The sequence below is a fragment of the Syngnathus acus genome, chromosome 12 (assembly GCF_901709675.1).
Source record: "Syngnathus acus chromosome 12, fSynAcu1.2, whole genome shotgun sequence".
In the NCBI taxonomy this organism is placed as follows: Eukaryota; Metazoa; Chordata; class Actinopteri; order Syngnathiformes; family Syngnathidae; genus Syngnathus; species Syngnathus acus.
Window position 1 is genome coordinate 2,973,093 of NC_051097.1, and position 22,131 is coordinate 2,995,223.

The 22,131-nt window shown below is 39.8% G+C and overlaps 2 protein-coding genes across 2 annotated transcripts; both read right to left on the reverse strand.

Annotated features, from left to right (window-relative positions):
* Nucleotides 1-2,081: 2,081 nt before the first annotated feature.
* On the reverse strand, nt 2,082-7,821 carry june (JunE proto-oncogene, AP-1 transcription factor subunit). The gene is made up of 3 exons (XM_037266028.1): nt 7,278-7,821; nt 4,669-4,797; nt 2,082-4,018 (listed from the first exon to the last, which is right to left on the reverse strand). Exon 3 carries the CDS (start codon nt 3,880-3,882, stop codon nt 2,851-2,853), a length of 1,032 nt encoding a protein of 343 aa, XP_037121923.1. The 5' UTR covers nt 3,883-4,018; nt 4,669-4,797; nt 7,278-7,821; the 3' UTR covers nt 2,082-2,850.
* Nucleotides 7,822-10,185: 2,364 nt separating this feature from the next.
* LOC119131511 (golgin subfamily A member 6-like protein 6) lies at nt 10,186-18,648 on the reverse strand. Its single transcript, XM_037266020.1, has 7 exons — nt 18,395-18,648; nt 15,826-15,960; nt 15,321-15,744; nt 14,110-14,352; nt 13,796-14,010; nt 11,715-12,567; nt 10,186-11,267 (listed from the first exon to the last, which is right to left on the reverse strand). The coding sequence occupies exons 2-7, from the start codon at nt 15,957-15,959 to the stop codon at nt 10,422-10,424; spliced, it is 2,715 nt and encodes a 904-aa protein (XP_037121915.1). The 5' UTR covers nt 15,960; nt 18,395-18,648; the 3' UTR covers nt 10,186-10,421.
* Nucleotides 18,649-22,131: the final 3,483 nt, after the last annotated feature.

A 22,131-nucleotide genomic window follows, 5' to 3' on the forward strand; every position in this document is an offset into this window, starting at 1 on the left:
GTTATTCTTTAGCCATACCTAAAAGTGAACCTTTCTGTGATGTACGATCTGTACTGTGCCACACTGCGTGTTACTTTTTTGAAGATTTAATTGGCAGTTCAAGTTGTGAGTGGCCTGTAGGTTGTAAACAATTTGCTTGTTTGTGCTATGGAAAAAGAACAAACGACAAAACAGAATCAGTATATACATTTAACCCTCCCCCAATTATTAGCAACTTGGACATATTTTGTTAGTGAATAATTTTTTCATCAAAATTTTAAATATTGTTACAATCACTTTCATTTCGCCATAATAAACATCAGCTATGTATTCTACCGTTGAGAGATGATGTCTGCTTCATCTTTTATCTTCACTAAAGACGGCAACATCTCAGTAGACCTAATTTATGATAGCGTCAAATGATTGAATCTTGTTTTTTTTCATTCACTCTTTCCTCTTTGCTTTTTCACAACTTTTTGTTCTGATGGGACAACAGTGCTAAAACATTAACAGCAACATGAAAAGCACAAATGGAAAATTCACAGAACTTATCAAGAAAGCAGACTCACATTCCAAGCAAAACAAAAAACACTACAGCAGTGTCCAGTCTTTATTTTATCTTTTAAATAAAAAACTTTAGCCCCACATAAACATTACTGTTAAAAATGCACTTGTAATAAAGTATTAGAAAACTAGTTGTCATTTTTATGTTAAGCGGCGATGTTGGCCTCTGCCTAAAGGAATTAATAAATTAACTTGTAAACTAACTTAGTTACTTTTAAAATCAATTTATTAGTAGACTAACTGGCCACATTGTATATGATTCACATTTCTCTCAGCTTTGACTTGACTTATAATTTGCTCTTCAAAACATGAACAGGCTCAGTAGGGTGATAACGACCCGCTCTTTGAATGAATCAGAGCTGGATAACATAGAAGCTGTGACTGAGAGGAGGACAAAGAACAAAGGGTAAACCATCTTGAGCCACTCCTCTCACCCTCTCTACGATGAGCTGGCAGACTGGCAGTTCCATCGCATCATCATCATACTACTCAGGGGTACAACTAAGCTCTTCAGGTACCGTTAGACCTTCTAATGGCTGTGTGGGCCTCGATTTGTCATTGCACCCTCATCACCACTAAACTCGATCAAGTTTGCGTCATCCATACTCAACGTCTGTCTTTACTCACACTGAAAAGCTGTTGTATGCATTACACATTTCAATATTATTTCTTTTAAACAATATTCAGCTGTTTGTTGCATTACCCTGGATTTCTGTAACACTTCGATTTCCCCCTCTGGGGATGACTAAAGGAATGCTATATTAACGAACATGTTTTTGGAATGTGGGCGGAAGGCAGAGTACCTGGAGAAAAGCAGCGCAAACACAGGGAGAATATGCAAACTAAACATGAAGGTCTAAAATGAAAACCTTCTTTCTGTGTAGCAGGTGAGATAACCCAATGGGTCACATAGCAGTATTCATATATATAGTGCACATAACAGGGACGGGCTGTTAGGGCAGGCAGGCAGTGTTGCCCTGTCCCCACCCCTGCATTTAAAAAGAGGAAAAAAAACAATATAAGAATGATTACTTAAAATCCGGCGTGTCCTTGAAGGCTACCATCCTGTTTTCAATGTACGACTCTGGATACCCCAATCTAGTTTTCAATTTAGTACTTGAGTTTGTGATTTATATCAATTTTCTTATTCAATCCAATATGTGGGTATTTTCCTCCCAGGGACAGAGTGGTCCAAAGGGTGAGGGATGAAATAAGTTGAAAAAAATAAATAAATAATGCACAGATGACGGACGGAAGTGGTTTTTCGTACATCCGTGTAATCGTACATGTCCAGGTCAAGTGCCAACAAACCTCTCAGTCCGTCCAACGGACTGTTTTGGCACACTAACATGAAAGCCTGGGAAAAAAAGATTCCCTCTGAAACGGAAATTTGCTACTTCTTCATTTTCATCCTGATATTTGATGTATATTTTTATTTATAAAAATATTAATAAATAAATCAGAACTTGAAAAAGAAATTCTAAACCAAAATAAGACTATTTTTTCTGGCAAAGAAAGCTTCTATCAGACAAAAGACAAAAAGTACTGACCGGTACCAACCGATCATTAGACTTTATTTTTAACATGACGTGGCAATAAACATTTTAAAGTTTGAGCAGCAACACATGAATAATCCCCAAATTTACATTTGAAAATTGGACCGTGAACCAGAGTTGATCCGTATACTACATATAATGAAAATAAAAACACAAACCAAACACAGTAACATAACAGAATAGCAAAATCCATCAACATATTGGTAAACACGTGTTCTTAAAATTTGAACTCAGAAATACAGTGACAATCGAATCAAAAGCATTCAACAAGTTGCTTGTTACTGATTTTAATGACGTATTCATACATGTCTGTATGCCCTCACACTGGCTGATTTAATTATTCGAAAAAAGTCAATTTAACATGTGAAAAAGAGTTTGAGTTCCACTTGAAGTATGATAAGATGCAATAATAATCAAAACTAATAAATAATAGTTCCACCATTTAAAGTGTTTCAAAGTCGTGTCAAATCCTGAAAAATTGTCTCTTTAAATAACATGATTCAAAGAAATGCAAATTGTTCCATGTAACTTTCTTGGTGGCCAGGAACCTCATATGTCTGCTATTAAAGCCTTTCACAGTCAGCAGTGTGTGATCTCTGGCTAAATGTCAAACCATCCACGGAGCATTAACTGACCCTGAGCCACTTTCACTAAGCTCTGTTTGACAGCATCGAGCATGAGTGAAATTCCCAAATTTTACCATTTGGTTTATCTCCTTCCTTTGTTCTTCTGAGGTGCCCCCCTCCCCCCCTCAGCAACTGGAGTCCTCGCTGCCAGCACTGCCGCCTCTTCCTCCAGATTTGTTGGGAGAGCTAACGGCAATCTGGCAACCGTTGGTCACATGACTCATGACCTTCTGTTTGAGCTGAGAGACCTGCTCCCGCAACATAGAGGCGGTGGAAGCCAGGTCTGAGTTCTGACTCTTCAGGATCTTCACTTTCTCCTCTAATCGTGAGATTCGCTCAAGTTTACGTTTACGGCATTTGGATGCCGCGATGCGGTTACGGAGTTTCTTACGCTCAGCTTTGATTCTCTCTTGTGTCTCTAAATCAATGGGGGAGAGGGAAGGAGGTGATGTGGGGTCTCCCGGTAGATGAGGGACTTCTGGGACAGTTTGAGGGGCATCCAAACCTCTGATATGTGGTTGAGGGGCTCCACCGCCGTTATGGCCTGAGCTGGCACTGTAAGTCATCTGCGCTCCAGAATATGCCAGCTGTCCCTGGTTGTAGCTGCTGAGGTTAGTGTAGATGGGCACGTCGCTCGTGGACATCAAGTTCCTCTGGTAGGATGCTTGTAAGGAGACATTGGTGGAGGAGGATGGTGACATGTGCCCTCCCACCAGCTGGTTCTGCTTGTGAAGGTCCGCGAGCGCTTTAACGAAGCCATCGGCAAAGCCTTCTTGCTCGTTGGTGGCCTGGTTCCGATACATGAACGGGTTGGCGGAGTTGGACAGAGGGCTGGTGGTGACCAGTCCCTGGTTGGACTGGATGATCAGATGCTCCAGGTCAGGGGAGGCTAGCTTCAGCATGTTCATGTCAGCCGAGGATGCCGATGAAGTCATTAAGGAGGTATTGTTGGCCAGTCCCAGGTTATTGGGGTTGGTACCTCTTCCTCCTGCTACAATGCTACCACTGCCTGGGAAATGATGGCTTCCTACAGACATGGCCTTCTTACACATTAACATCTTGTTTCCAGCGTAGCGTTCGTATTCTGAAAATTGACTGAAGCTGTGGATGGCGGGGGAGTCGTCATGGTAGAAAGGAGTCTCCATCTTGGCTGTCATTGATGAGGAATTCTCTGAGAAGTAATCTTCATAATCAGATTAACCTCAATAACATAAGAGATTGAAATGTTCCACTGACGTCGGTGAGTGGAGGATGAAGAACGAGGAACGACAAGGAGACTATAGAATCCAAGTACTGGCAGGAGAACAAGCAGGTCCAGAAGTCAAAATGAGACACAAGAACAAAAAAGATGCAACGTTAATGAGAATATATTACAATTTTTCAAACGATGTGGATTTTTATTTTATCCATCCACATTTGTGAGGAGGGAGCTCACCGATGTTAAAAGTGAGGACCTGGCACACAACTGTACTTTACCAAAGTTGTTTGAGGTTGTACAAGTCTCTCAAATCCATCATTGATGCCAAACTAACGCAAGCATGCCTTTTATAGACTTTGCTGGAGCAGAAAAGTGCTCTTGGAGTCGTAAGAGACAAATTAACTAAAACGTCAGGGTATGCCAACACTGATCTTCTTTCATTGTACCTGAAGTGGAGGGCTTGTTTCACCATTGCAAAGCCAGGATAATGAGAGTACATGGCTCAAACAATAAATATTAGATTCCTAATAGATGTAGTAAATATTTTTTTAATTCATTTAGTATAACAGTAAAAACCCCATACATGTACATTATAAACAAGTAAATGACTTTGGACGGCAAAATTAAGCATCACCTTATTTAGGTGTTTTGGCTGCACAGAAGGCCGCAAATTTCAAGTTGCTGGGTCACCTGACATTGATTATAAACACCAAATCCACAAAAAGACAAGCAATTCATACATTACCTAAAAGAAAACTCCTGAGGGCAAGCTTGTTGCAGGAGCGCCTGGTCAGTTTCTACTGCTGTACCATCGAGAGAATGCTGTCATATTGTGTGACTGTTGAGCCCTGTGCTGTTACCAGCCAGTTGATTCCTGGTGCAACAAACACAAATCTTGTCATGAAAGCGTCATAGAAGTCAACAGAAAAAAGCATAGCCTATCCTGAAAATGTAGCAAAAGGACAAGAGGAACATCCCCATAATGTTCTGAACAGAAAATCAATGCCCTCAATGAAAGAGAGAAAAAAAGCAGAGCATGTGTTTGTTGTATACTATGTTAGCTAGCAGGCTAGCTACTGTGCTAATGGGCTGTGGTAGAAGAAATAAGATCCAGCTGTGCTTGCATAGGTTCTTTCTGGAACCCTCGGACTTCAAAAAACTAACAAAATCAATCAACCAGCAGCTTCTGCCCATACTTTAGAGCAACCCAGGCTCAATGTAGCTTATGTGTAAATTATACTGGTCAGTAAATTTCAGCGAGAGTTTCTGTATTATATTTTTGGGCGATTTAAGAAAATGTTTTTTACTTTTTTCTGGACCATTATGTTTTTGAGATATTTTTTTGTTTGACCCACAAAAGCTTGCACAACATAGATTTTACCGTTTGTTGTAATTTATAGCTATGACAGTTTAAAAAAAATCCACCTGCTTCTGACCCTAACCCTTAAAAAGTTACTAGCTAAAAATATTTTTAGAATCAATTATTCAGCTGATTATTCCATCGATTAATTGAATAATCGGATGCATTTTTATTTGACATAAAACTGTATTATAAAACCATATATTCCCCAATTTACTGTTTATTTGGTATTGTTTAGTGATTAAAAACTATTAATAACAAACAATATCACACACGAGGGATTAATGTTGTATTCACCATTTTTTTTTCCAAACTGATTCAGTTATTGGCGCAATTATTGTTTTCCAAAGTAAAAGCAGACGCTTGCGAATGTATTGTTTTGATTAAACACAAAATATTATCTGTTTGTTTGCATGAATGATGACAAAAATGAACTAGTGGTATTGTCATTCAAATCTGACCACTCATAATTTTTAATACCACTTATCAACAGGTTTGTGGGTAAGCTTGAGCCTCGGTGAGACGCAATTTGCACTCTGAAGGGCAGGAGCAAATACAATGTAAAGCATGGGTAGCCAACTTGGGTCCTCAAGGGCTGGTGCCCTACATGGTTTCTATGTCTCCCTGTTGCAACACAGTTTATTCAAATGATCAGGATTGTTATCCAGCTTCTGCAAACCTTGCTAATTATTTGACCGTTTGCCCTCGAGGACCGGAGTCGCGTATCCATGGTATAGACCACAGGTGTCAAACTCAAGGCCCGGGGCCCAGATACGGCCCGCCACATCATTTTATGTGGCCCGCGAAGACAAATTGTGCATCAAATTTGTTTGTCATTACTAGAATTGCAAATTGTCTTCACTTTTAATAATATCTTTTTATTTAATTATTTGACCAGTTCTTACTCGTCTGATTTGAAAACGAGTTATTTGTCAGTTTGTTTTGCAGATTTTACTGTATATAATATGAGGTGGTCATACATTTATTTGGGTTGACAGTCATAATGGCCCTCCGAAAGAAGCTATGACTACAATGCGGCCCGCAAAAAAAATGAGTTTGACACCCATGTCACACCCAAAAGTTCACGTAAATCGTTACAAAATGACAAATTGGCAGGATGATGAACGGATGATGTGCGACACCCAAAAAAAAAGGAAAGACATGATATTTTGGTTATTTATAGCATAGTATGGTATAGTTTTAATGGTCCGGCCCACTTGGCATCTACCGGGGCCGTATGTGGCCCACAATGTGAAATGAGTTTGACACCCCTGGTATAGACAAACGGAAATTCAGACATAAGGATAATGTCCAGTGTTCAATCAACCCAACATGGACATCGTTTTAGGATAGTGGGAGGAAGCTGAGGGAAAAGCAACTCTTAAGAATGAGGAGAACATGCCAGTTCAACACCAAGGCAAGAGCTGACGTTCAAACACTGAACCTCATGATTGTGAGGCACACCCAATTTCCACTTCTCCACTATGCTGGAGTTACACACAAAAAAAGTGTTTGGGGTGCTGATTGATTTCAATTTTGGCAAAACCCATGCCTGTCCCATATAAAAACAAACAACACAGTTTTACATGGCTCTCACTTTTTAGTTACTATACTACTTGACAGTAACTATCGACAATTACCATAATCCTGACAATATTCAGTTCAATGCAACGCTCAATAAAGACGCTCAACATGCAATCACACAGCTCTGCTTTTCTTATTCATCTACTATCACCACGTGACAAACAAACACGTTGCATATAAAAAAAAAATATTAGGTGTAATATTTTAATGTGCTCTATCATATTTCGATTTATCCCCGGGCTCATCAAGTTTTAACTACTGCCACGAACTTAAAAAAAATCACCGTTTTCCCGGTCCGAACAAGACCAAACCTCCTCGTGCACACAAACAGTGTTTTCCTCTAAAACTCACACATGCAAAACAGCAGGTCGGCTTGCGAATATGGAGGATAAAAAATCGTGAATACTCACAGAAGAAGGCAGAGCGATGTCGAAGCATCTGAGAGCAGACAGAGTGAGTCAGGCAGCACACGCGCATACACATGCGCGCATAAACACACAAACGAACTCCTCGCTCTCCGACCGTCAAGTGACTCACGCGCTGACGTTTTTCTTCTGCTTTATTCTCCCTGTCATATTTGTTTTGATATCATCAATTTGAAGTGAAATTGGTTTATCAACGTTTAATAGGAATACCAAGAAAAACACTCAAATCAAACAGCGAATTTTCATGCGCACACTTTGAATTTGGTGAATACGTAGTAGACATTTCTTGGAAATGGTAGTCAGGATGGATGAAATGAGCTAATTGTGAAAGTAAAAAACGCAAGGGAAAAAACCGAATTTATTTCAAGAGACTGAGTACTCGCAAAGGCTGCGGATACTAGTCATTGGCGCCCTCTGGCGGCCTTTTTACACTCAGGAAGAAAATGGCATGCATGGTTGACAGAACATCCATATCAATCCCCTCAAATGCTCACTGAGATTCAGTTCATGTTTATGAACTTCATACTCTTGCATGAAGTGCCTTTTTAGTGTTGCTATAAAAAAAATCCATACGTTTATATAATCAAAGTTAATTTCTGCATGGCTGCATTTTTCTCTTTTGAATTCCATCAATGTCCATCCACTGGTATGCCCATTAAGATGCAATATCCATATTATGTCTGTTTTTAATGTTAATATTAACACATTAATCATCTACAGGTGCTGTCTTCAAAAGAGAAAAATAGAACATTATCATTCAGCTTGAATATGGTCTAATTTTACTCTTGAAAGCAGTACAGGCAACAACACCTTTACTTACTCATGTGTATCATACAGAAAGTTAAGGTTGCCGACGTTTTTGTACCTCCGTGTACTTATTTTACAATATGAATTGTTGCACTTTTTTTTCAATCCATTTAATATCTGTCTTATTTTGAATAGGTAAAATAATCAATATTCATCAATATCGGCTGATTACTTACATTCTGATCAAATTTTCAGTCATATATCGCCCAGGCCTTCATAGTATCTGGCTTAACAGTTGAAAGTTGGAACTGTATTGTTTTTGCGCTTCAATGTATTTTCAGCAAATACTAAAACTCAGGGATTTAGGCTTTATTTTGTTCATAAATGACAAATGAGTCATATTCAGTATACCTTCCACAGGCAGGTCAGCCATATGGGAGTGAATGCAACGGCTGCATGCTGTCCTCTGGTGGACACAAAATGCCATTGCAACATAAGCATAAACGACGCACCAATAGAGTTGTCATATTCATTTTTAATCCTTGCCTTTTTAGTCACAAACTTTCGAGACAATGATATTTTTTTCTTTGCAAGTATTTTCTTTGATCTTACTAGAAAGACAATTGGAAAATGACTTATGAGCATACCAAACACAATTATACATTTACTCAATATCAGTAGATACTGTAATATTTCCCGTAGATTTATTTACAAATCAAACCAGACATCGTTTACTGAATATTTTATCATTCTTGTACACATTTACAAATCTGGTGGTTGTGCATTCAGACCTTATTTTACACATTTACAAATCCAATTATGCACACATACATTTAATATTCTAATCATTGCGCTTCATATTCCCCACACATATTTAGAATATCAATGCTCTGATAAATCTCATGAAATATAGAAAGAAAATTCATGGGCAATGATTTGAGGTATGATGAATCGGGTGCAATAAAACTCAATATTGTGATGAATTATTGTGTTTTTAAAAAAAAATTGAATAAACAATTTATAAAACACGCCAAGTAGGACAGTAGAACAATTATGAAGAGTATGAGTTTCTGTCAGGGTGAGAACCAAAATTGAACTTTGGTCTTCTCTAGAGTCAATATTTCTGAAAATGTGTATGGTTTTCAATATGAACTGTAATTATATCATGTGGTATTGTGCATTTGTTAAGCGACACCTCTTTGAATCTTTATCAGTGCCTATTGCCAAGCCTTGCGCCACATTCCCTCCATGAGTCTCTCATTTCTGCACGGATCCATGAGACTGTTCTTCTGCCTCATCATTAGTTTCCCAGCCGCGCCCAGAAATGAACCAACTTGCTGCCAACTTTGCCAGTTCTTGAACCTGGTCACATGTTGTTGTCATTAAACACAAACTGGACTTCTTAAAACTCATTCACTGCCATGTTCCCTTCTATCCATGTTATATTTTTAACTGGTCTGTAAATGAATTTGTTAACCAACATCTCCTTTTCACTCTTGCGTCTTCATCTTTTACAACATGGAGAAAACTGAAATCCTTAAACTGTAGTGCTCGCTGGAAATTTGGTTAAAATCTTGATACACATACAATAACTCCATCCATCCATCCATCCATCCATCCATCCATCCATCCATCCATCCATCCATCCATCCATCCATCCATCCATCCATCCATCCATCCATCCATCCATCCATCCATCCATCCATTTTCTATACTGCTTGTCCCCACGGGGTCGCGGGCGTGCTGGAGCTTATCCCGGCAGCCATCGGGCAGTAGGCGGGGGACACCCTGAACTGGTTGCCAGCCAATTGCAGGGCACACAGAGACGAACACCCATCCGCACTGGCACTCACACCTATGGGCAATTTGGACTGCTCAATCGGCCTACTAAGCATGTTTTTTGGGATGTGGGAGGAAACTGGAGTGCCTGGAAAAAACCCACGCGGGCACGGGAAGAACATGCAAACTCCACACAGAGAGGGCTGGAGGTGGTATCGACCCCGCACCCTCCTAACTGTGAGGCGGATGTGCTAACCAGTGCATCACCAAGCCGCCCCATACAATAACTCAATAAGCAAAATTAAGTGATGAGAAAATAAAGCTTCAAATTTGCTTCATGAACCAGTTGTAAATTTTGACTCCTCTAGATGGCACTGTTGGTTTAAATAAAGGGGTCTATAGCCCAGTGTTAAACAGAGTGAAAAGTACAAATGGTTCATGAAGCAAATTTGAATCTTCATTCCCCATCACTAATTACAAGGATCCATTCTGTTAAAACTGCTAAGATGATTCTATTCAGATCAGTCTTTTTTTAACTATATATATATTTTTAAACCTAACGTATCATACCAGAGCTACTCCCCCAGCCTCCTTTCATGCATTTTATGTGTCTTCGCCCTTCTTGGTCATCTTCCAGCTGTGAGTCCATTTTTTCTTACGCAGGCTGTCTTCATCCACCAGTCTTTTCTGTTTCACCCTCTGGTGCTCTGTCGAGAAACACGCAACTTCATCCTCCTGTGGATTTCTCCAGCGATAGATCCTCCAAGATTCGCGCCAAGCCTTCACCTCCTCTTGTTCTGCCTCGCTGTCGTCGTCTTCATCAGCTTCATCGCTTAACCTGTGAGCCACTGCCACCCTCCAAGACTGTTTCCACGAGGAGAAGGAGGAGTTCAGTCTGTGGAATTGCAGGTGAAGCGGGACGTTCGGCTTGCGGGACTTCTGCTCCTTCTTTTCCTCCTCTACGTTACTGTCATCTTCTTTTTTAATTGCTGCCTCTTTATCTGTCTTCAGCATTATTTCCTCGGCTTTGCTAAGAGATCTCTCTTCAATATCTTCTTCTTGTTCTTCCTCCACTTCTTCTTCTTCTTCCTTTTCCTCTTCCTCTTCCTCTTCCCCTTCCTCTTCCTCTTCCTCTTCTTCCTCTTCTTCTTCTTTTTCTTGTTCTCTTATGGGGATTTCATTTCTCTTATCCTCCTTGTCAAAAGAGACTAATTCTTCCATATCATCAAGCTCATCTTCATCTTTTGCATCTTGTAATTTTTCTGTATTTGCTTTTTGGATTGGTTCTTTCCGATCTTTTCCCCTATCATAATTTTTCTTATCTGTAGCATTGTTGGCCCAGGCGTGACTTTCATTGTCCCCTGTGTCACTGTCATCTTCGTCTCCATCTGTTTTCTCTCTGCCTTCATTGTCATTGGTCTGCTTATCTTCATCAGTTTCAACTTCCTCCTCCACGACATCCTTTCTCAAGTCTTTCTCCTCCACCTCATCCTCTTCTTCATCTCCTTCCTCCGTCTGCTTGACCTCCTCCTTAGTCTCTTTCCTCTTTTGCTCCTCCTCAACCTCAGCCCACCCACCCTCCTCTTCCTCCTCCTCTTCCTCATCCTCCTGAACATCCTCCTCTTCATTAATATCATCTTGTCTCTTTATCAAGTCCGACTCTTTTTCTCTGGCTGCTTGCTCTGCTTGACCTTGTGTTGTTGTACAATCTCTGTGTGCCCCTTCATCCTTTTCCTCCTCATTTTCCTCCTTTTCATTTGCAATCATTCTCAATATCTCTTTGAGCTGCAGTGCGACGTTCCTGTACTCTTGCTCTTCTTTGACTGCATTTCCACGCTCCTCCCTTACCTTCACATCCTCATTCATGTGCTCATTTTTCCTATCCCACTCAACTACTTCCTCCTCCTCCTCCTCTTCCTCCTCCTCCTCTTTCTCCTCCTCCTCCTCCTCTTCCTCCTCCTCCTCCTCCTCCTTCTGCTCAGTAGTTCCCTTGACTCTGTCCAGCTCATGAACTCCCTTTTCTTGCATTACGTCCACTCTATTGTCATGAGGCCATTTATTTGCTTTCTCTTCTTCTCCATCGTCAGTCATCCCATTGTCTCCATCGTCATCCTCCTCCTCAGGGTTTTGAACGTTAATATTGTTCTGCAGTTTGATCTCATGTGCGACGATGTCCTCTTCACGATCATCCTCCTCCTCATCAAACTCCTCATCTTCTTTGCTCTCCTCTTCATGATCATCCTCCTCCTCATCAAACTCATCTTCTTTGCTCTCCTCTTCATTTTCTGTATCTTCTTTCTCATTACATGCAGTGTCACTTTGATCATTTTGTGCATTACGGTGTTCTGTCATTATGTCTATATCCTCTTCGTTGTTTTCAATCTCTGTATCCTCTGCTTTCTCTTCCTCATCGACTCCTTCATCCTCCTCTTTCTCATCTTCACTATCCTCTTCTTCATCCTCAATTTCCTCCTCATCCAACCCGTCGTTCTCCTCATTATTGTCCACTCCTTCATCCTCTTCTTCTGTGTCATTAAACAATTCATAATCGTCACTGTCTTCTTCCTCACCTTGGCCACTCTCTTCCGGTGAGTTCCATTTTTTCACAGTCCTCCAAGAATCCCACCACTCGCTGAAATCAGGATTACCATCATTCAGTTGTGATGTAAGGAGGGTGTTGAGAATATTACGCTTCCTTTTCATCATGTTGCTGTGCCTTTGATGGGATTGTAGAGAAGGCCTACCCCACCTGTGGGTGCAAAATACAGTAACTTATTTCTGCATGTTTTGATACTGGAAGAAAAATAAACAAGTAGATGCCGGCCAGGGTCTTATTCATCGCTTGGTGTGCTCTGCTCTCATTTAGACAGAGTTGGAAAGAAGAAAGAAAAAAGACAGCTAGCAAAAAGCAAAAGACATGGCTGTTGCGACCAGAGCTAAGGAACAGCAGTAGGGTAAGATAACTTTACCGCGTGGGCTTATTTTTGTCATCCTCAAATGTTACAAACTTGAAATGTTGATGACATATCTTCATAAGCAGTGAAAACCCAGCACGGGCTGACATCAACCATAAGGTATTTGCTGGGCACGTACATAGAATTCAGGAAGAAATAGTATCTGGCAGTGTTAGGTCTCTGCTGGTTTAAACACAGTCAGAAGCTCTGACCTACATTATTATAAAACCTTAAATTCCAACATTTGTTCAATGAAATTGTATGAATTCATCTCCAACAGTCTTTTGTAGACATTTCAGAGTGTTTCTTTTGCTAGAGAGACAGACAGACGGCAGACAGACAGACAGACAGACAGACGGACAGATGGACGGACGGACAGGCAGGCAGGCAGACAGGCAGGCTGACAGATAGACAGACACACACACACACACACATGCGCGCGCACACACACAGACAGACACACAGACAGACAGAACAAGAGTGAGGGAGGGACAGACGGATGGACGGACAGTATATGGACAGAGGGACGGACAGTAGTAAATGCCTGAAGATCAGCGGTAAAAAACAAGCAGTCCAAATGTATTCTTGATTTTGAATTAATCATCCATTAAGCCACAGGTGTCAAACTCAAGGCCCGGGGACCAGATACAGCCCGCCACATCATTTTATGTGGCCCGCGAAGACAAATTGTGCATCAAATTCGTGTGTCATTACTAGAATTGCAAATTATCTTCACTTTTAATAATATCTTTTTTTTTAAATATTTGACCAATTTTTACTCGTCTGATTTGAAAACGAGTTATTTGTCAGTTTGTTTTGTAGCTTTTACTGTATATAATATGAGGTGCTCATACATTTATTTGGGTTGACAGTCATAATGGCCCTCCGAAAGAAGCTATGACTACAATGCGGCCCCCGAAAAAAATGAGTTTGACACCCCTGCATTAAGCAAAACATGAAACATTTCATTCACATGTAGTGTGGTAATTCTTGGTATGCGGATGTCACCTTGCATAAACCTACCTGAGCTGCAGCCTGAAATGACAACAAGAATTCCAGTCATTGTGATTTTCTTCCTCCAACACAGATGCAGAGATCAGCCAGGACTTGTTCCACCCAGTCAGTAGTACATCGTTTATCTTCATAATTTCAAGCGTGAGCTCAGATAGTGTACAGTCTTCAGTACTAATTATGGGTTTTGAAAGCCTCCATGAATCTTCCCACTCTGGGAGCTCCTCCTATTTGAGACAGAAGTTGAATAGTTTACCTTTTTTAAATAAAATAATATAATTTTGGAATTTAGTGAAAATCAAGTCTCTGTTGTCAATAAGCCCCACCTGCTCCAAGAGTTGTTGCACTTTGTCAAACTTGTTACTGAAACTTTGTCGTAAAACAGACCATTCACAATCCCACATTTGCTTCTGTTGTCTGAAGGCAAAGTTCATAATCTTCCAGGTGCCAGCCCATACAGGAAGTTGATACACTCCTACTATTGGAATGGGGATCTCATCTCTATGAAACAAAATCTCCCATTGGAATGATTTCTGCCCGGAACACTCTGACAGGGTTGTTCCTTTTACCTGCAACACAAAGCAGTTATTACATACGCCAACTACAAACCCTACGACAGGGGTGTCAAACAAATTTTTGTCACGGGCCGCATCGTAGTCATAGTTTCCCTTGGCGGGCCATTATGATTGTCAACGTCGTCTATATAGGCTACAGAACAAAATGATGAAGAACTTGTTTTGAAATCAGAGACTAATAAAAACTGTTCAAATATTTTAAAAAGACGAATTGCAAGTAATATCTCTATTTTTTTTAAATGTGAAGACAATTTGTAGTTTTAGTTATGACACAAAGTTTATGCAAAATCTGTCTCCGCAGGCCACATAAAATGATATGGCGGGCCGCATCTGGCCCCTGGGCCTTGGGTTTGACACCTATGCCCTATGATGTTTTTTATTTTTTTGTGATGTAATATCTGGTACTGCATGCTTGAATGTCACTTTATTTACTATGGATTTTAACAATGTAAATTAATATTACTTATATATTTTTGTCATTGGTTGAGCAGTGGTGGAGAAATCCTATTCAGGTTGAAAATATCTTTCATTGTTTTATTTGTGTGATATGCACACCAAGAGACAATTTTGCTATGGTGTCCCAAGAGGGGGGCAAACTGCCATCCATTTTCTACTGGTATAAAATGGTACCCAAAGGCTTACAGTTGAAATTTACCATTAAATGAATAGCACGGTACAATAAACCTTATTAAACCTAATAAATGAATGTTTTTAAATAAGAAAGTATCACATTTAGGATCGTGTATGTAAAACAAAATGAAAAATTTAAAACACTTTTGTTTATCCTTTTGCATGTTGTATATCCAAAATATTCTTCCTCCTATTTCGCCTCGTTGATTAGGTCCTGTCCAATGTCTTATCAATTGCTTTCATGATTTAAATTTCATCCAGAAATATTTCTAACAGTTTAGATATGATGATCACAGACAAACTAGATTGATAATCCACTTTCATCCATTTACCTGCTTCCAGGATTGGCTCCAGTCAATAGTAGATATCCATTCAGGCTTTTGTTTGCAGTTCTTGTCTCTGACCACATCTATAGTTGTAAATCCTTGAATTTTGGTTTTTCTCTCATTGGCCTTAAGAAAAAGATACTTGGGTGGTTTCATACTCATCCAGGACTCTCTCCAGTGTAACCGGAATATGTCCACTTCAACTTTGCGCTTCACAATTAGAGGTTGAGGTGATGCTCTCCTAGATGGAGGTGGTGGTGGCGTTTTACTTTTGGGTTTGGGAGGAGGGGGAGGGACAATTTTGAATTTGATTTTTGGCTTGTTTTTTTCTGCCTCTTCTGAAGTGAGCTTCTGGAAGTCGGAGGTTTCACCTTTTGTGACATCTCCATTGGCGGCCAGAGCCCAGTGATAGTTCCACTTTGAGCAAAGCCTGTAGGCAATTAAAAATGAAATTCAAATCTACTCCCATGACAGTTACAAGTTTGAATTGTTCATGACATGAAATGCTCACAATTTGAGGGAACTTTTCTCCTTCATCTGCACTTCCTTTTTGCACTGATCCGCTATTGTCTGCGCTCTCTTCTCCCATTGGTCTCTTAGACGCCCATTGCTGAAAGACCTCTGCTCACCTTTGTTTGACAACATCCTGTTTCCAAGAGAAAATTCGGAAAACATTTGATCTGATGAAAGGTTATAATCATCAAAGTAATACAATACACAACAAATAATTTGCACTATATAATAAATCATTTAAAGGCTTTTTTTTTTTACAAATTAGTTTACAAAAAATAAATCTTTTTTTCTTTTTTTTTTAAAAATGCGTCATGGCCATATCCATAACTATTGTATGCGTACACACCCACATCTACTTATAGATTGGTAAAATGGGTTTGTAATACGCTTTCATGTAAAATAACTTTTTTGTCAATTATTCAATTAATCGATGGAATAATTGATATAATAATTTATTCTAAAAATATTTGATCGTGCCAGCCCTAATATTGATAGTGAATCAAAATCGGGCACGTCAACGTCACAATTCAGAGGTGCAGCGTTCAATTCCAGCTCTGGATTTCCTGTGCTCCGGTTTCCTCCCACATTTCAAAAACCTTCAGAAATTGGATAAAATTGAGATCGATATTGATATTTAGATCAACCTGTCCACAACTAGTGCAAAGATTAGTCTTCTTTCTGCCACCAAATTGATAGGTGTGTAAAATAAAATGCCGAAACGGAAGTCTTGCACATGCACAAATATCCAGACGCGCTAGTTTTTACACAGGAACGCACACGCTCTGTCGACTTGGATAGAGCCCCAGAGTTGTTCCTATCCTATTTTGCCTCTCCAGCCAAGGGAGGAAACCAAATACCACATTTCCTAAGGATGTGCAGCCTCTCGAATGGTCCACACAGTCATTGGATACTTTAAAATAAAACATGGATTAGAGCTACCTGAAAGTGTATATCCTTCAATCTTGGATTAATAGTATTGCCACAGATAGAGTATACCACATGGTCTAATATTGAGTGTCAGGGTCAAGTATTTGGCTGAGTTCCTATGTATTGCACATTGATGTATGACTCTGCAAACTGTGACATGAGATGCCATCTCTCTCTCGCTCTCTCTCACTCTCTCTCTATCACTCTCTCACACCAACACAGACACCCACGGACACGCAGTTGTCACAAGCAACTGAAATCAACAAACAGCAAGACAACACAACTTGTGATGCATTATCAACTTGACGACCAAACGACATAAGATACTCCCAAATCAGTTAAAATGCATAAAGGCAAATGTTGGCAAATACTTGATGACCCCCATTGGACAGCTTTGGAAAGACACAAATGAATTGAAACCAGGATGCCCAGCAATTGAGAATTTTAAAGACTATAAATCAAAATTTGAGACGTTCTACCTATGTGTAAATTGAAGACCAGAGTCTTTAATCCTTGTCTGACAGCAGGGCTCAACAGTGTCTCCGGTGATAAGAAAAGCTGACTAATGCAATAACTATTATCTAAAATTAGGGAATGATCTTAGATGTCACAGCCCCACTGCTCTGAAGTCCCCTTATTCAAACCACTGAAAATGCAATTACAGTGATCTCAGTATAGTAAGATGACGCATTCCCACCTTAAAAGGGGTTCCGATAATCGTATCGCACCACCCCCAGCGATATTTTAGAAGGGAAAAAAAAAGGCAAAGAAATTCAGGACTCTATAAAGACAGAAATGTCAGATCTTCTGCATATCATGGTCAACATGCCAAAGTTTGACATCACGCAACAATGACAGCACACTCAAAGATTGTAGAAACTAGATTTCTTTTATGTATTTCTATCTTCTGTTTGAGACAAATTGGCGTGTTGATAAAACACTACATCCTCTTGGCGTGTTGTAATCATGACTTATTTAAACACACGCACACACGCACGCACACACACACGCACGCACACACACATACACACACACACACGTACATACAGGTTTGTCCTGTGCTTTAAGTAACATGAGTAATTCACAAACAAATGACACTATCTTGTTTTGTCTCATCATTCATGATTTATCTATTTATTTATCTATCTATCTATCTATCTATCTATCTATCTATCTATCTATCTATCTATCTATCTATCTATCTATCTATCTATCTATCTATCTATCTATCTATCTATCTATCTATCTATCTATCTATCTATCTATCTATCTATCTATTTATCCTGTTTTGTCCCATCATTCATGATCTATCTATCTATCTATCTATCTATCTATCTATCTATCTATCTATCTATCTATCTATCTATCTATCTATCTATCTATCTATCTATCTATCTATCTATCTATCTATCTATCTATCTATCTGTCTGTCTGTCTGTCTATCTATCTATCTATCTATCTATCTATCTATCTATTTATTTATTTATTTATTTATTTATTTATTTATTTCATTTGACAAGAATGCTTTGACGTCTTATTTGCACCACAGTAGCTGTTGGTCTGACTGCCATATCTTACAATCCCATACTGTTTAAAATAACCCACAGTAAGTACAAACTTAGAGAAAAGTCATAACTTACCTGATGTCCACTCAGATGATGTTTGTTGATGATCTTTTGATGTTTGTTTTCAAGCCTTGCTTTATCCAACACAATGATTCATAAAGTTCCAATCTCGTATGTATCCAAGATTTTGGTCCGTCTGTCGCTACAGTATTTCAGGGCCTGTTGGCCACATGATTGTCTTCAGTCTGTCTTCGACGTTTTGCTGTCAGCTTAAACAAGTCCAGACTTACGTCTGTGTCGCGTATTAGCTGTGTGGAAAGCAAGTCTCCCTCCTTGCTATTTTTACATTGTATGTGAGTAGATTTTGAGCTACAGCTCTAAATTTAGTGTGAGAGAGATGCAATGCCAAACACGAGAAGCCCAGCGTGCCGTTGAGGTGCAGACAAGAAATATGAAATCAATGAAATATGGTACTGAAAATGGTGTATAGCAAAAGCAAATCAGGTGGTAACAAAGTTATAAAAAATGAATATTTGAACCCCGTTGCTCTTACAAATTTGAAACCCTTATTGGAAAAAGAAACAAAATGACAGATCCACATTCTGAGAGTTTTATTTTGAATACCAGGACAATGAAATCATCAAACATCTACAATTTTTTTTTCATGCTTGAAATTCTAAACAGAAGCAACCAAAATGAAAAAGAATAACATGGTAATTATGATGACAGTGACACAAACCCAATGAACACATTGCTGATTGGATTAAACTTTATTGAGAATTATTTTATAATGTTGCGAAGGATAATGTGCTCACTGTTAAATTTCAGCTCACGATATATATTTTTTTATTGTTAAGAAAACCTTTTTCATGAAACATGGTTGAGTTTTGCCTAACAGGTGTCAACTTCACAATTCATCACGGCTGGTTCCTCCTTCCTAATACTGCAGTACAAAAAAACGTTTTTTTAGTTTAGTTCTTTCTTGTGCTTTAGTCTTGAATTTGTCTGATAACTCCTATTTCCTTTTTTGGAAGAGCTCTTCTTCAAAATAAGATGACTGGGAAGATTCAAGATTTTGTCTCCAGATCTTGTTTGTTGAAAATCTTCTCATGATTAAAATTCATAGACATTTGGGTTTGAGACAAATTTGGGTTTGCTAGCGCAATGGTCGCTAGCAGCCCTCCTTTTTTCTGAGGCATGGTTCAGATACGGCCCAGCTTTCCATGCAGCAGTCCAGATCTTCATAGCCATTCCATAATGTCGGCATTATGAGCTTTAAAAAACAGACGGAATTTAGCTTCGGCTTCCTGCGAGGAACCGATTTCTCTCTGGGGTTGGAGCTCCGTGAACCCAGACGAGCCCTTCTCATGAGGATACTGCTCTGGCCGATAGACTACGTGGAACCTCCAGGCCTCCAGCCACTCATTAAGAGACGGTGTATTGTGACGAAATTGAGTTTCTGAGAGCATCCAGGCTGCCCGCCAGTCAGAATCTGAATTAACTTTCTTACGGCGTGTGTGTAAATCTGCAGGGCGGTATGAAGTTTCCGTTGCTCTACTGCTGATGGTTTGTGCATGACCATGTCTAGTTTGTGGATAATGGCGCTGCCTTGGAGACCTCCAGGAGTCAAGCCACTTTTTTGCCGCTGTTGGTCCGTTCTTGGTCTGAGGCACAGGTACAGAATAATTCTGGCCCCTCAAAGGAGCTACTCTTAATTGTGGTGTTGAAAGCCAAGCCTGCTTCCACATCTCAGGCTCCTGACGTAGGCATTGGAGTTTCCATGAGCTTTCCCACTCCGAGCCAACGGGTTTAATCAAAGAATCTCCAAAGAGACTTGACATGTCTCTTCTCATCCTCCCATTGTCCATCCCAATTTTATGTTTCACTACCTTCAAGGATTCTTTCCACTCAGTTGGATGAGCTTTGTTATTCTGAAGTTGTTTCAGAAGAAATCTCAAATGAGGAATGTGAGCCTTTGGCTGATAGATCTCCTTCACTGGTGGCAAAATCTTCCTCAGCTTTTTACATGACTTTGAGTTGTTCCTAAGCATCCGCCAGGACCCGTTCTTCCACAGAGAACAGTCTTGCATTTCTTTGCAGTGTTGAATGGCCATCAACTTGGACTTCATTTTAGGAGACATAAAGATCACTTCGTTGGAATGGAAGTCTTTTTCATAGTCCCAATCATCCATATCATAATCTTGTTCTTCACATGAATAACCATTTTCATAAATGATTCTCCCTTCATTGAACTTGTAGCTTGCGTCTCCTCCATACTGTTGATTTATATTAACCGATGTGTATGCTGCAGAATAATTGAAGTTAGGATTTTTCTGACGATTTCCAGGCTTGGTGGATTTCCATGAGTCCATCCACTCGGAAAAGCACAACTCTCTGTTGTGTTGTTGCTTTCCAACTGATACTAAGAGTTTGGATTTGGGCTCATTTCGTTTCAGATGAGGAAATGGATCTTCCTTATTCTTCCCTTCATTTGTGTTTCTCAGCCAATTTGCAGAGTGATAGGAATCCAGGGTTGCTGACTCCATCACTTTGTAGGAAGGCATCCCAAGTCGATGAAAGCTGGGACGATTCATCCCGCCAAAGTCATAAGGATAGGACTCAGAAATCTCAGAGGAGTCTTGCCCAGTTGGAAAGCCCCAACATTGATGCCAGGCTGATGCAACATTGCCCTCTAGCGGTCATGACAAATCCCTAATGTAATTCCATGCCTTGTCCCAGTCCAAAATTGGGTGTTGATTCTTTGGGATGAGCATCATCGAATTTCCGTAATTCTTGTTGTCCAGAGCAGGTGTGCCCGAGCCTTTATTTTTGTTATCACGCCTCACTAGAGGATATGAATCTTGAATAGTAGGTCTAGTGAGGACTTGTTTGCTCTTCCAGATATTACTCCTGTCTCTTTGAGCCTCATCTGCTGTTTTCGACTTCATTTCTAACTTTTTCTTGTCTCCCTTTTGTTTTTTCAAACGGTTTTCCCACTCCAAATTAATTCTGTGAAAATAAGTAGGCAGGCAAGACAGGGTTAATAAAGAAAAGTTTAGGACAGCATTTCCTATAACTAACAAGCAGGGCTGGCCCTAGACTTTTGGGGGCCCTAGGCAAACAAATGTATGGGGCCCCCCTGGTGCGCTAACAAAGCGTGCCCCTGCTGGCACCAGAAGCGCTCTTGGCATAGTTTATTTAGGGGACAACAGAGAGCTGACAAAGTTAGAGTAGAATAGACTATATGGCAGGCATATATCGTGTAGTCCACTTGTGCGTTCTTCTCACTGGACATTTTGTAATTGCTTCAAACTCCCTGTAAATGTCAAGAAAATGTGTCCGTTATTATACATTATCTAAACAATTGCATACTTTGACTATTATATACATTTCTATGTATGCTGAGACAAATTGTTTTAGAAATTGTGGAGGAGAGGTTGTACCTTATCTGATGAATCTCAGCTCTGTATGGACACACTGCTCTCCAGCTATTTATACTGTCGCTCTGAGACTCCACTATCATTGCTGCATTCATGCATGCATGCGTGCATGTTTAAGTGGCCAAATATATGACAGTACAGCAACAGACATTAAGTGAAATTGCCCATAGATAGTATCATGTTGACTTTGACATCTTGTAAAGATATGGTACTCAGTGTTGAGTCATTCTTTCAGTTGTGCAATGATGTAGGACTATAATAACATGAAAAAAAAATAACAATGGATTAATCAAGATGGTGATTTACCGTGAAGTCCTGCCTGCTATGAGCAATTAAGGGCTGTACAAATTGCTTTAAAGCAATAGTAATTAC